The sequence below is a fragment of the Xenopus laevis genome, chromosome 4S (genome assembly GCF_017654675.1).
Source record: "Xenopus laevis strain J_2021 chromosome 4S, Xenopus_laevis_v10.1, whole genome shotgun sequence".
NCBI lineage: Eukaryota > Metazoa > Chordata > Amphibia > Anura > Pipidae > Xenopus > Xenopus laevis.
In genome coordinates this window covers 5,306,000-5,321,031 of record NC_054378.1, presented here as the reverse complement: position 1 = coordinate 5,321,031, position 15,032 = coordinate 5,306,000, and the positions used below count along the sequence as shown (strand labels likewise).

Sequence of the window (15,032 nt, the reverse complement as noted above, 5' to 3'; positions counted from 1 at the left end):
AAATTTCCTTCTTCACATGTATTGGTTTTATTCAGGACTCTTGAAACTTCCTGATTCTAATATTATAGTATAGTCTTGGGTTAAGGTTGCAAATAAGTATTTGAGAGAGAAAGTTGCCTCTGTCTGTCCCTGGAATAGTGGGAAGAGGGACTGATAGACTGAGAGAGATGGAAAAAGACCTAGAGATGTCAAAAGGGAAGAGTTGAAACCCAAGGGGAAAAAGTGAAACCATGATAAGGATGTTGTTCAAGAAAAAAGGCAGAATAAAATGTATGCTTTTATACTGATATTTTTTGGCATGCATTTTTGAACTGATTTAAAGAATTTAATTCAAATGCAAACACTGCAGCTTCGAATTCTAGGGACTCATGAAAAATTAAATGATTTTAATTTAGATGTGAAGGGAAAGACATAACAAGGAGAATTTATGGTGATTATATACAGCTGTAGAATATATAGTGGCTGCCATTATATGTGAAGTAAGTTATAACAGTGAGAATCTGTAGCACATATTGTTATGGTACCCACTAGCAAGGGATCTCACACATATACTGCTTCCATACATACAATGCAAGATTATGGCATAAATATTGTATCATACACAAGGCAGGTGTATTCCCCAAACACCCATTTGTAGTTTTTAACTACATTTATTTTGTCTATTATGAGTGTACAAATCGTTTGTATAGGTTTAAATTAATGAAACTAAATAGGTATAAATTAATTAAATTAAATACAGTAGGTATAAATTACATCGACATTTAGGGGCATATTTATCAAGGGTCGAATTTAGAGTTTATGGGAATTTATAAAAACTTCCATAAACTCGAAATTCCCCCCCAAAAAATCCGACCAATCTAAATTTATTTAAAAATTTGAATTTTTTAAATTCGGGTGAATAGGATCGACCCAAAATTTTAATTTTTTTCAACAACAAAAAAAATTACATTTTTTTTTCAAAAGTCCCTCAAATGACACCATTTTAATTGTAGGAGGTCCCCCATAGGCTAAAACACCAATTCAGCCGGTTTTAGATGGCGAATAGTTGAATTCGAATTCTTGAAGGGACAGTACAATTTTTTTTTAAACTCAAATCGAATTACACTAAAATAAACTCAAAATTCTAATTTAAAAATTTCAATTTTTAATTCTCCCCTTGATAAATCTGCCCCTAACAGTGGTTTCTTACTGTAATAAAGTGCCACATATAATCAGCAAAGCAGTCTGTCATACAATGCCAGTGACTGGAACGTCATTATTTCTGAAATTTAATTCCACAGTGAATGTCTAAGATTTTCTTATCATTTTCTTGTACAGGCGCAACAACTCACTGATCTGGAGCAAAAATTAACCGTAGCAAAAGAAGATATGGAAAAAGCTTCCCTTGATAAGGTAAGAATGAAATGATACTGTCAAAAAAAAGGAAAAAAAATACAGTATAGGGGGAATGTAATTAAAGTAAGCAAAAAATATATATTTGCAATAAGAATGAGTTCTATTTTTTGCAAACAATTGCTCCTTACAAAACAGTCAAACTTACCTGACAGCTGAACTCATTTAACAAGCACTTGCTTCCTGGGAAATGCTGCACTTTGCACCTTATGCTGGATTGAGAATCTGAATGATGTGAAATTCATGTCTAATAGGGATGTCCCGCTTGGCCGCAACATTTTCACATTTCTAGCGAAATTTGTGAAACGGAAATTTTGACGCCTGCGTCAGTTTTGATGCCTGCCTCAGTTCTGACGCTCGTGTAGATTTTAACGCTGGCGTTAAAGTCAATTGGCATCTGAATAATGCTGGCAAGCGACGGTTTTGACCCAAGCGACTTTTCCAACACGTGTCCAAAATTGTGTCAGAAATTCGTCACAAATTCACTCCTGGCGAATTTATTCGCCAATCACTAATGTCTAATTCTAAACCAATATGGATTGACAAGCTTTGCATCTCATTTACCTTAATGTAGTTAAGAAAGGTTCAGACAACCCCATGTGCCTGTTTATGATGCAAACTACACTCTGGTTATCAAACCAAATTGTATTCACATATTATTTAATTTCTGTCCCCAGATTAGACCATTATGGGGAATAACTAAAAAAGATTAAATTAAGGAAAAGCTGCCCACTTATGCACATTTTTCAACAAACCACTGCACCAGACAAAGAAGGAAAAGGTGTACGGTGGCAAAGAAATGTTAGCACCCAGGTTTTTCATTAATAGGGTAACATAGTAACATAGTTAGGTTGAAAAAAGACACACGTCCATCAAGTTCAACCTTTTAACTTTTTAAATCTGCCTAACTGCCAGTTGATCCAGAGGAAGGCAAAAAAAAAAACATTTGAAGCCTCTCCAATTTGCCTCAGAGGTAAAAAAAAATTCCTTCCTGACTCCAAAATGGCAATGGGACCAGTCCCTGGATCAACTTGTACTATGAGCTATCTCCCATATCCCTGTATTCCCTCACTTGCTAAACACCATCCAACCCCTTCTTATACCTATCTAATGTATCAGCCTGTACCCCTGATTCACTTCCCAGCTCTCCCTGTAACACCCCTTTCTTCTAGTCAGAATGGGTGACCTTGTGTCAGCTGGAGAGACCTACTGGTAAATAAAGCATTAGAGAGATTATTATATGATTCCCTTATATATTTATACATAGTTATCATATCTCCCCTTAAGCGCCTCTTCTCCAGAGTGAACATCCCCAATTTGGCCAGTCTTTCCTCATAGCTAAGATTTTCCCTTTACCAGCTTAGTTGCCCTTCTCTGTACCCTCTCTAATACAATAATGTCCTGTTTGAGTGAGACCAAAACTGTATGGCATATTCTAGATGGGGCCTTACCAGTGCTCTATACAGTGGGACCCCCTCCTCCCGTGGCTCTCTGCCCCATTTAATACAACTCAAGACCTTATTTGCCCTTGATGCTGCTGACTGGCATTACTTGCTACAGACAAGTTTATTATCTACAAGGACTCCAAGCTCCGTCTCCATTATGGATTTGCCTAGTGCAGTCCCATTAAGGGTATAAGTGGATATTGTTACATCCCAGGTGCAGGACTTTACATTTATCAACATTGAATCTCATTTGCCACTTAGCTGCCCAGATTGCCAATTTGTCAAGATCCTGTTGCAAGTGCCACATCCTGGATGGAATTAATTGGGCTGATGGTAGGGTGAAGTAAATACAGTGTCAGCAGCAGAGTCAGAAGTAACTTGTGTGCAGAGATTTTTTTAAGTACAGAATATTTGATTCATTAATATTGCAAACTCTTTCTGTACAAAGCCCCAAAGGCTGTATTTAGAAATAGAAACATTTCTGCTCAGTTTTCGTCATAGAGGAAAATAATTCTAAAGCTGTAATTTTTGCATCTTCCATTTACACAATCAGCCAAACTTTGTTTATTTTAATTATTATTGCCTAATCTGTTCTAAAGGTCTCATACTGTTACAAAGTGGTGGTCTCTGACTTTGTGCTTACATCAGCACTTCTGTTTGTCCCTAGCCTTCGTTTTTAGCTTTAGTATAACAAATTGTGACCTCACATTCTTAAATTCAACACTCCCCTCACTGATCAATAAATAGTTAACACCAAACTGACTGAATGTTGCCTAAGGTCTCAGTGATTTATTAATGGTTACTGTGTTAATACGATTGCAAGAATTCTGGGACAGAAACCAAGTTTCTGATCATCATATTCAGAATCAAGGTAGTCGTTGCATATGAACAAATATGGAATCCTGGGAGGGAATCCAAGTTTCATTTCTGAATTTTAGTGGAATATCGTATTGGCTGAAGCTCAAGATATTGGAGTGACGCTTGATTTCCTTCCAATGATTCTTATTGTTTGGCATTCAAATGAGAAGAATGTGCTTTTCACGTAGAACAACTTACTTCTTAAAAAAAAAAATAACACCAGTCCCATCACTACCCTGCACCGGATCCTGCAAAATAAATAAGCAGAGATATAGTAACTTCAATCTGCAATATGCCATTGTAAAATCATTTAAGATTACACATGAAGAACCACTTACCTTACTCTGAATCTGCTTGTCATGAAACCTTACATTACAATCATAAAACTCACTGATCAGCAGCTTTCCTGGCTAATATATAAACCAACGCGTGAAATTCAGCCAAAAGTTTATTCTCTGAACTTGGAAATTTAAATAAGAGCAAAACATTTTTACAGAAGTCATGCTGTTTTCCTTGTTATTGAGAAAAGGCTCTTATCTTATGATTTGAGAAAACTCAGAGGCAGATTTATCAAGGGTCGAATTGAAAATTTTAATTTTTAAATTCGAATTTCGAGTTTAGTTTAGTATAATTCGACTAGGGAATAGTCCAGATTTGCAGTAAAAAAATTAAAAATTTGAATTCTGAAATGTATCATGTTCTGTCTCTTTAAGAATTCAAAATCAATTATTCACCATCTAAAACCTGGAGACTTGGTTTTGTAGCCTATGGGCGTCCTCTTACAATCAATTTGGAGTCGTGAAAAATTAGAATTAGATCGAATTCGATTTGGATTAGATTTGAATTGATTCGAATTTGCAGCTCGATCCCATTCACCCGTTTCTTAGAAATTAGATTTTTTTAATACATTTTGATTGGTTGTTTTTTTTCCGAATTTCGAGTTTATGGGAGTTGATGGGAGTTTTTAGAAACTCCCATAAACTCGAAATTCGACCCTTGAAAAATCTGCCCCCAAGTGTGATTTTAGGGTGATTTGAGAAAACTGAGTAGTCAAACACCCACGTGGAGGTGCAGTATTTACTAGTTACTAGTGAGTGTCATATGGAACATAGGGGGTTATTTATTGAAGTCCAAATGCTTAAAACTCAAAAAAAAAATTCTAGAATATCCATATTTTTAGTGGAAAAAAACGTACATTTTTTGAGATTTACTATATCCCGAGGCTGCAAAAGTCTGAATTAAAAAATACTCCATCAGTCAATGGCAAAAGGTTCTATTTACAATTTGAAGATATTATGGTCTCTGCTTGATTTCGTACTATAATCTGAACATTTTGGGCTTTTCTGGCAACTTCACAAAAAAACTGGACTTTTCGGTCGTAAAATCCGAAAATGAGTATTTTTTCACGCGACAGTCCAAAAAGTGCGACAGTCACAGTTTTTCCCAATCCTATTTTTTTGTGTTTTTTTTTAATGATAGATAAGGGTAAATCATGGATTCTAGTTTGGTCAGACTTTTTTTAATTTAAAACATCAGAAAAAATTGGATTTTGATAAATAACCCCCATAGTGTCACTAGTAGGTAAAAGGAAGAGTATCTAGTAGTGAAAAATAGCAAATTATTAGTATTCTTCATTGTTTTTCATAAGTATACACAGTACGTTCAGTGAGTTCCTACTGACTTATCTCTTACTTTTTGTTTTCAAAGGAGTCACAGCTGAAGGCATTAAAAGAGACAGTTTCACTCTGCCTGTCTTCTGTCCTGCGCAATCAAGCTCCTCCCACACGCATGTTCCCTTCAAAGCTAAGGGAGAGGCCAGCAACATCAGCAACAAATACTTCAAAAGTGCCATTAGAAACAAAACCAGAGGTACATCCAAAGTTTACCCTTTGAGCGATACATTTGTGTATATGGCAAAATTTAATTTTTGAATATCTGCTTCCTTAAAGGAGAACTATATTTTCAGAAAGATAATGAACCAGTAGAAATGTAGCCTTAATAAGTGGTCTATCAAAGAATCTTATCAATTGACCTAAACCATCACCGGGCAGGGGAAAATGTAGGTTCTTATATAACAGGAAGAATTGTCAGAGTATAGAACAAGCCGATTTCTGTTCATTGTAAACTAACATGTATGTGTGTCGTTGGTTTGTGTTTGAGCATACAGCCTCATAAGAGGGAGTATTTAAAGAGGTACCATATATACTCGAGTATAAGCCGACCCGAGTATTAGCCGAGGTACCTAATTTTACCTACGAAAACTGGGAAAACGTATTGACTCGAGTATAAGCCTAGACACAACTACAGCCCTGTCTCCCAGCAGCGCACATTCTGCCAAAGTGCCCCCCCCAGCGATCAACCGGACTTCTTTGCAAAGTTGAGGGTGACAGAGAATTGCCAAACGGATTACTGTGTGCATTGTCCCACTACCATGTGCAGAGGGTGCTGTGTGATATTGCCATCACTGTTAATCTTTCATATAACCAACAGAGGGCGCTGTGTGATATTGCAGTCACTGTTATTCTTTCATATAACCAACAGAGGGCGCTGTGTGATATTGCCGTCACTGTTAGTCCTTCATATAACCAACAGAGGGTGCACTGTTATTCTTTCATATAACCAACAGAGGGCGCTGTGTGATATTGCAGTCACTGTTATTCTTTCATATAACCAACAGATGCACTGTGTGATATTGCAGTCACTGTTATTCTTTCATATAACCAACAGAGGGCGCTGTGTGATATTGCAGTCTCTCCCCAAGCAAACTGTTGGTATAGGAATGATTAAAAGTGACTGCAATCTCAACTACTGCCCACTGACTCGAGTATAAGCGGAGGTAGACTTTTTCAGCACATTTTGGATGCTGAAAAACTCGGCTTATACTCGAGTATATACGGTAACCTTTTCCCTTGTTCAACACAGTTTCAATGAATGAGCTTTTTTCTTATTATTTTGTTAATTAGAGATATATATAGTAATTTTTTGTTCTTTTTGTGCAAAAAAACCTCCAAAAAAGCAAAAATATGACGTACAAGTGATACAAATTGAATAATATGTGGATTTACCTTTTTACTTTATAGCATTGTTTCGAGTAATTTTATCCCTTATGCATTGTAGCATTGGTGGCCAGATTAGTCTTTGCCTCACTTTGCACAGAGTCAGTACTGAGGCATGTAATGCTGCTATAAAATTGTTTCTGTTTTTTTAGTGCTGCTGAGAGCTGTAAAGAAAAAAATGACAGCTAAAGCATGTTGCTGGGTTCTCCAAGAATACTTTGTAACATTAATAACTATGTATTTAGAAGTGCCCATGTCTTTGCAAAACTTAAGGTGATATGAAAATCCTTTCAAATTTGCTTACCTTACAATGTGCGGGTTATTTATCAAAATCCAAAAAGTTCTCACTATTTTCTGAAAACTAATCTGACCAAATCCGCACCCCCCCCCAATTTATCCATAACATTTTCCGAAATTCTTTTTTTGTAGGGGATAAAACTGTGAAAAAAAAATCTGAATTGTACAAATTAATTGGATTTGTCACCGAAAACTGCTACTTTTTCTGATTTGATGTCTGAAATCTCATACCTTTTTGGATTTGACAAGCAAATGCACAAAATCTTCGCATTATTGAACAAAACCCAGTGCAGATCAGAATATCAACTGGACATCTGCCATTGACTTCTACATGAACTTGACAGGTCTGAGTTGGAGTACTTTTTGGTTCAGACTTTTAGCAACATCTGAGTTTAATTAATCTTGAAAAATTTTAGTTTTTTTTCTACACAAAAAAATTAGTTTTTTCTGACCAGAGAAAATCGGAATTTAATAAATAACCCCTTGTACGTCTTTTGCAATAAAAACTCAATGCAGGCATAGCTATTAAACTATAGTACTTTAAAATACATAGTGCAAATGTATGAACATTTTGTTTGCTGAAAGGTTCTTAAAGGACAAGGAAGCCCAATAACACATTTTTAAAAAATGTTCCTTCCAGTGCTATTGCCTAAATTGATATTGTTTTTTTGTTTTTCCTTTGAAAACAACCTTAATGAGTTTTTATTAATATTTTCCATATTGGGAAGGGCTCTCTGCTTCTCCTTCTTCATATATCCAATTAAAGATGCATGGTTATACTTCATCAATGATGAGCAGGCTTCCAATGTGACCCCAGTGCCATTGCTGAAGGTACAAATAGCCCTCAAGCTAAAAGTGTGGATCAGTGAATAAGCCTCATAGAAATGGCTAGGAAATGTTTTTACCTATGTTAATGGAAAAAGCCATGGTTAGATTTAGTCTTCTACATTTAACTAATTTCAGCAAAAAAATGGTAGCCAATGTAATATTTTTACTATTGTGTCTATTAATCAGACACTACTAATTCTATTGGTATCTCCTTGTCCTTCAATATCTTCCCCCAATCTAGCAACATTAAAAGGGCACTTGTTGGACAAAACCAAAGATGTAGGCTAATAGAGCCCGCCCTCCGGTTGGGGGGTAACAGTAATTTTTTTCCTTAAAAAATTGCCAGTGCTAGGTCACCTACAATGAGCGCCGATGTTGGGGAACATGCATGCGCATAATGAGCAAACATCAGAAGCACATTTTCAAATGCACTCTGACTGACATGGTCACTTTCTCCCTCCCGGTGGGAGTATCCTAGTGCTGGCAGGGGGTCCATTTAAAACAAACTATTGTAAAATATAGTTTTCTAGAGTTTTTCTAGAGGCAACTTCCCAATTAAGATGCAAATATTTGGGTAAATTTGGCTCTATGCTCTTTGTTCTTCACCTGGACCTGAAAGCTTTGAACACAATTTTTCTATCATGACGACAAAAACAACAGAAGGTCCACCCTTCTGATGTTTATATTACAGTGTCATATCATGAAGCCACATTTAGACAATAATCAGATTTTAAAATGGCTGGATTTTAAAATGTTGCACCCATTGGTCAATAAAGAAAGGCACCCCCCCTGCTCTGGCTCGTGGCCATGCATACCCAACATTTTTTGCCTCTCAGACATCACTCCATCTGTTTCTCCATAAACCTGTTCCCAACTGCTCTGTGCACAACAAAGGGAGAACTGAGCTGCCTGTAGACTGGCCCGGGTGGGTGTTCCAAATACTGTGGTTCTGTCGAGCGGCATGCAGACCCCAAAACTGTGCTGCCCTAGGCCCGGGCATTTGTGGTCTTCCTACAAATCCATGCCTGGGTACTAGTAAGAAGCATTCTCATCAATGATTTATAATCCCTGTAATACATACTTTTACTGACATATACAGGGACCCAGGGAAAAACACATTTTCATTTTCCTTTGGATTCATTCCAGTTGAATGATATCGAATCATTTCATCATTCTTTCTGCATTCCATCTTATCATTTCATCCTATTTCATTCTTGTGTGCATACAAAGTGCTTATTCATCAAATGTATTAATTTATGGACACAGAGTAAATTCATTTCCTCCATCTACTGGGAAGCATTGTAGCAATAGGCAGGGTTGGTGCAACATTTCATAAAGTACATATAATGAGTCAATAATGTGTCAGGAGTAGCAAGTAGTACCTAGATGATGATGTCTCAGCACACAGTTGAGATTCCAAAGTCATGATGCAGATGCTGGACCTTAAAGGGATTCTGTCATGATTTTTATGATTTTTTTATGTTTACACTGCAAATCACTCTACAATATGAAATTTAATTCCTGAACCAGCAAGTGTATTTAGTTGTAATATTGGTGTGTAGGTGCATCTCAGGTCATTTTGCCTGGTCATGTGATTTCAGAAAGAGCCAGCACTTTAGGATGGAACTGCTTTCTGGCAGGCTGTTGTTTCTCCTACTCAATGTAACTGAATGTGTCTCAGTGGGACCTGGATTTTACTATTGAGTGCTGTTCTTAGATCTATCGGTAGTGGGTAAATATGTGGTTTGCAGGTTTGAGCCGCGGGCTGCTGGTTGTAGGTTCGGGTCCGGTCCAGGGCTTTGTTTCCGCACAGGACTCTAGCCTATGTCATTGACACCCTTATACATTATACTCTTCTTAGTAATCCAATGAACTTTTAAGAACTGGTGAAGGCAGGCCTAGAATTGTGAAAGGCCACCAAGGCCCGGGCCTAAGGCCTGTGCACTAATCCCATTGCTTCGGTCTAGATGATGAAATAAAAGTGGAGGGGACAGAAGCAGTGAATGTCAGTGGGCTTCGGGGCAACCGCTCAGTGTCGGACTGGCCCACAGGGATACCAGGAAAAGTCCCAGTGGGCCAAGGTGTCAGTGGGCCCTCATGCTGCTAGACATTTGGCATATTTCATGGCTATTCCCAAATTCTATGAGAACAAAGAGGCTAAATAGATGGAATAATAGATTATAGTATGTAAAGAAAAGAGACTAGGAGAATAGAGGTTGAGGGAGGAGAGGAAGAACAATACTACTAAGAGTGGCCCCCTGGTCTAAGATTAATTGGTGAGCCCCTGGTCAAAGGTTTTTGGGTGAGCCCCTGGTGTCCCAGTCCGACACTGCAACCGCTGTGTAGATCCGGCCTTGGGTGAAGTTTAGGAAAAACATCTCCCTTATGTTTCCTTAATTTATAGTTTTACAACCAACTAGCATGGCACATTCATAACCTCCACATCTCCATATTAGAAGGAAGAGGCTTTTGAATCCATTATAAGCTGCAAACAGGAAATATCACACTACATAAATATTTTGATATTATTTTTATGGCGTGAATGACTTTGTGTTTTATTAAGTACCTTGCATGAATCTTATACGATGATTGTTTTTTTTTTTTTTGTTTTTTTTTTTCCTTTGGGTTCAGAAAAACACATTTTGTTCTAAAGGCTATTTATTTATTTATGTACATGTATTTTTTTACATAATGATAAAACTCTCTGCAGAAAAATGCTCATTAAATCTTTCCCTTTTGATATGCAGCAGCAAATCTGCCAGGGATAGAAATCTTGTTTTACCCACAAATACATCAGCTTCAAAGTATTACTGATGCAGCTTAAAAAAAAAAAAAACACACATTTACACGATGTGTAACATTTCCATGTTCAATTTTTTTCCCCTCAAAAAATATGCTGTTTTAAAGTGAGGCCAGTGCTGACACATGTAATTGAGTGCATAGACCTCTCTAAGATGCTGTATATCAGAGTCTCAATTTATTATTTTTTGGAACACAATTGAGACTTTGCTGAATAATAATGTTTTCCCTTAGTTACTCTCAGAACTGAATGTGCTACATCTCAAGATATTTTACATCTTAAAAAGGAGAAATGTTTGCTGGTTACGTCAAAATGAATTAAAGGAATCTGGTTTTGTATTTCTGCTGGAGTGCCTGCTTCAAGTGATTAAAAGGTTCAAATTATTCTTCACTTACCATAGATCAGGGGTTCCCAAACTGGGTTATCCACAATGCATTGGGTGGGCTCAATCAGAAGGCAAATCAGAGTCAGATTTGGGTGTAACTACAGAAGGGTGCATGGGATGGCCATGGTTTCATATATCTGTAACCTTATTATGAGTTAAGGGAGAAATGATGGTTCTAAACCCACCAATGCAAAGTGGGTATTGGCACTAGTGATGGGCGAATTTGCGCCGTTTCGGCGAAAAATGTGCAAATTTCGTGCGAAATTCGCGAAACGGCGAAAAAATTCACGAAACGGCGCCGACGTCTCATTTTTGTCGCCCGTTTTTGATGCCGGGCCCGTTTTTGGCGCCGGCGTCCGTTTTTTTCGCGAATTTATTGGCTGGCAGCGAATCGCGCAAATTCGCCCATCACTAATTGGCACTCCTAGGCAAAGTAAACATGGGAGATGCCCCTTGTATTTATTAGATCACTGAAGGATCAACAATGTTTCAGGGGCGTCATGAAAAGGGGAACACCTTGAAATGTTGTTGATCCTTCAGTGACCTAATAAAAAAGGGTCACATCCCCTGTTTGCATTTCCGTTGGGTACCCATATTTTTTTTACATAGTATGGTGAAAGTTCCATCTCCATAGGGATTCATGCACCAGACAGAAGCATAGTTTTAGAAGCCCGGGTGTTCTTGTGCACTATTTGTTACACTAGATGCCCCCAAAAAATCTCCTGTAGGTTGTAAACGAGAAAGGTCAGGAACATCCTACCTTCTGTTTTTATTGGCATTTGTGGATATATTTACTAAAGTGATAATGTTCTTCTCATCTAAATCCATCAAAGTTTACTAGTGATGAGTGAATTTTTTTGCCCTGAAAATGCATATGCAGTGTGCCTCCAACTCTCAATAAGTTTACAAGACAAGGTCAGTCACACATTACTATTAGTATTTTTTTTTAATTCAGAATGAATGGACCTATTCCGCCAAAAAAAACTTCAACTTCATTTCGGTTGGTCTTTTTGAATTCAAAGTTTTTGAAATTTGAAATTCGAACCTTGATAAATATGCCCCCTAATGCATGAAAGTCAATGGGTGGATCTTCTTATAATTACGTTTTTGTCTCGGCTTCAATCTTTCTTATCTTGGCAACATTTTTGTTGCAACAAATTTTTGCCACATTTTAGCGAAATATTTTACAGATGGTGAAATTCTGAATTTTGCTGTGAATCCATGCCCGGAGAAAGCATTTGCTTATTATTATAAGCCAATCCTCTAAAAATTGTTTTATTTTTACTACCTGAAATGCTACTTGTTCAGTTTATTTCTTGACTGCAGATGGATCAGTTTCCCTAGAGCAGATTTTATGCAGGGAATTAATAATTGGGGCAAGATCAGTGATTTCTAGCACATTTTGAGACTCCAGAAACTCTGCTATCATTGTTGTTAATATGGTATCATCTGAATACAGGCTCCAGAGCAATTTCTGTATGCAACATGGAGGTTTTCTTTTCCTGCAAATTAAATGAAGTGTAAAATCAGTAAGAGTCAGTTTTTGGATTTATTCAGCAGACCCTGACTGCACTCCATGGCTAATTTCTAGCAACGTTATAACTATTGTGTTTTCATTAGTTTAGCAAGACAACACATTTAATTGAGTCATTTATCAGAGCAGAGCAGGTATGAATAAATAAAGACAAATCATTGTAATGCACAGAAGATAAAAATAAACTCTATGGTGATCCACAACCTAGAAAATCACACTAGTTATTTAGATCTAATTCAGATATAAGAACTTCTCTAAGGGGGTAATGTATCAAAGTCTGAATTTATCTCAATATTTTCTGTTAAAAACTCCGATCAAATCCTCTCAGGGTTTTTTACACTTATTTATTATTACATTTTCCCGAAAATTTGCTTTACGGGAAAAAAATGTTTTTCACAATTTTTTTGGATTTTTCATCCGATTTTCATTATTTTTTCAGAATTTTCACCCGAAAACTGGGGTACTGCACAAAACCCAACGCACATTAAAAAATTATTGGGACTTCTCCCATTGACTTATATGCAACTTTGACAGGTCTGAGATGCCGGATTTTCGGATTTGTACTTTTCCATCCTCTGGGTTTAATACATTTCGAAAAATTCATGATTTTTTAAAAGTCTGATTTTATAAAAAAAATCAAAAGTTTTTCGTGATTTTTGCATTCGGAGTTTAGTAAATAACCCCCTAAGACTTGAATTAATTGTCTTTTAAAGGGATACTGTCATGGGAAAAAATTTTTTTTCAAAATGAATCAGTTAATAGTGCTGCTCCAGCAGAATTCTGCACTGAAATCCATTTCTCAAAAGAGCAAACAGATTTTTTTATATTCAATTTTGAAATCTGACATGGGGCTAGACATTTTGTCAATTACCCAGCTGCCCCTGGTCATGTGACTTGTGCCTGCACTTTAGGAGAGAAATGCTTTCTGGCAGGCTGCTGTTCTTCCTTCTCAATGTAACTGAATGTGTCTCAGTGGGACATGGGTTTTTACTATTGAGTGTTGTTCTTAGATCTACCAGGCAGCTGTTATCTTGTGTAAGGGAGCTGTTATCTGGTCACCTTTCCATTGTTCTTTTGTTTGGCTGCTGGGGGGGGGGAAAGGGAGGGGGGTGATATCACTCCAACTTGCAGTACAGCAGTAAAGAGTGATTGAAGTTTATCAGAGCACAAGTCACATGACTTGGGGCAGCTGGGAAATTGACAAAATGTCTAGCCCCATGTCAGATTTCAAAATTGAATATAAAAAATTCTGTTTGCTCTTTTGAGAAATGGATTTCAGTGCAGAATTCTGCTGGAGCAGCACTATTAACTGATTCATTTTGAAAATTTTTTTTTTTCCCATGACAGTATCCCTTTAACTTTGAGCTTGCAACAGCAAATAGTCATGACATGGTTTTTATGTAACACCTTTTTTAAAGAGCCTGCTTATTGGTACCCTTTACTTTGCTTGGTCTTTTCAATTTATATAAATGTCTCATTCCTAAATGATAGTGAGTCAGTTTGATCTGGGTATGTTTTTATAATCTGACTATTGTTCAGTGATTTCCTTGGTCTAATCAGATAACTCATGCTAAATGAGTCACTATGTTATTATAAATAAATTTTTGCAAATTGATTTTGGAGAGGTAAGTCATCAAATAGATCACCACGTTGTGCTAAAATTAGTTAATTAGCATCACCAAATTAAAAAGACTTATTTTCAATCTAAAAGCAATCAATGTAGGCTGTTTAGTTAACTAATTATTGATGAAAAACTTTTTCTATACAGTTCTGATTAGTTACAAGGGGGTTGTCTACCTGATTAGCCTAAAATGAGACAAGATCAGTCTTCATTTTTGTGATAACAGGTATGGAATTCGTTATCCAGAAAACCGCCATCTCCCATAGATTCCATTTTCATCAAATAATTCAAATGATCAAAAATTATTACCTTTTTCTGTGTAATAATAAAACAATATCTTGTACTTGATCCCAACTAAGATATAATTAATCCTTATTGGAGGCAAAACCAGCCTATTGGGTTTATTTCATGTTTATATGATTTTCTAGTAGACAGTGTATAGAGAGCCAGATTACAGAAAAATCCTTTATCTGGAAAACCCCAGATCCCGAGCATTCTGGATAACAGGTACTGTACCTGTACTTACATTAATCAATATAAATATATAGCAATTGTGTCAATTTGTATTATGTTTTGGTTCCAGATAAAATTAACAACACAGGGCTGATTAATGTATGTATAAATGTACATGTATTCATGTATTATGTCTTTTGTCTCTATGGACTCACACTGGGCCAATGAGGTGATTTGACAAAAATGGACCTACCGGACCTCCCTGGCCATCCTGGACCCTTTGCCACCCTGAGAGGACGTGCTGCTGCCCACACCCATCTCCCCTTCTGGGCGCACTTTTTTTTGTTACTGGAGGGGGATAGG

At 36.9% G+C, this 15,032-nt stretch overlaps 1 protein-coding gene across 2 annotated transcripts in view; it reads left to right on the top strand.

Annotated features, from left to right (window-relative positions):
- The window catches only part of LOC108715188 (leucine zipper protein 2-like), a 204,469-nt gene that overhangs the window by 162,428 nt on the left and 27,009 nt on the right, over nt 1-15,032 (top strand). For both annotated transcript variants that reach the window (XM_018260097.2, XM_041560860.1), the window contains 2 exons: nt 1,318-1,392; nt 5,403-5,564. In XM_018260097.2, the coding sequence (XP_018115586.1) occupies nt 1,318-1,392; nt 5,403-5,564 (237 nt within the window). The remainder of the gene's footprint in view (nt 1-1,317; nt 1,393-5,402; nt 5,565-15,032) is intronic.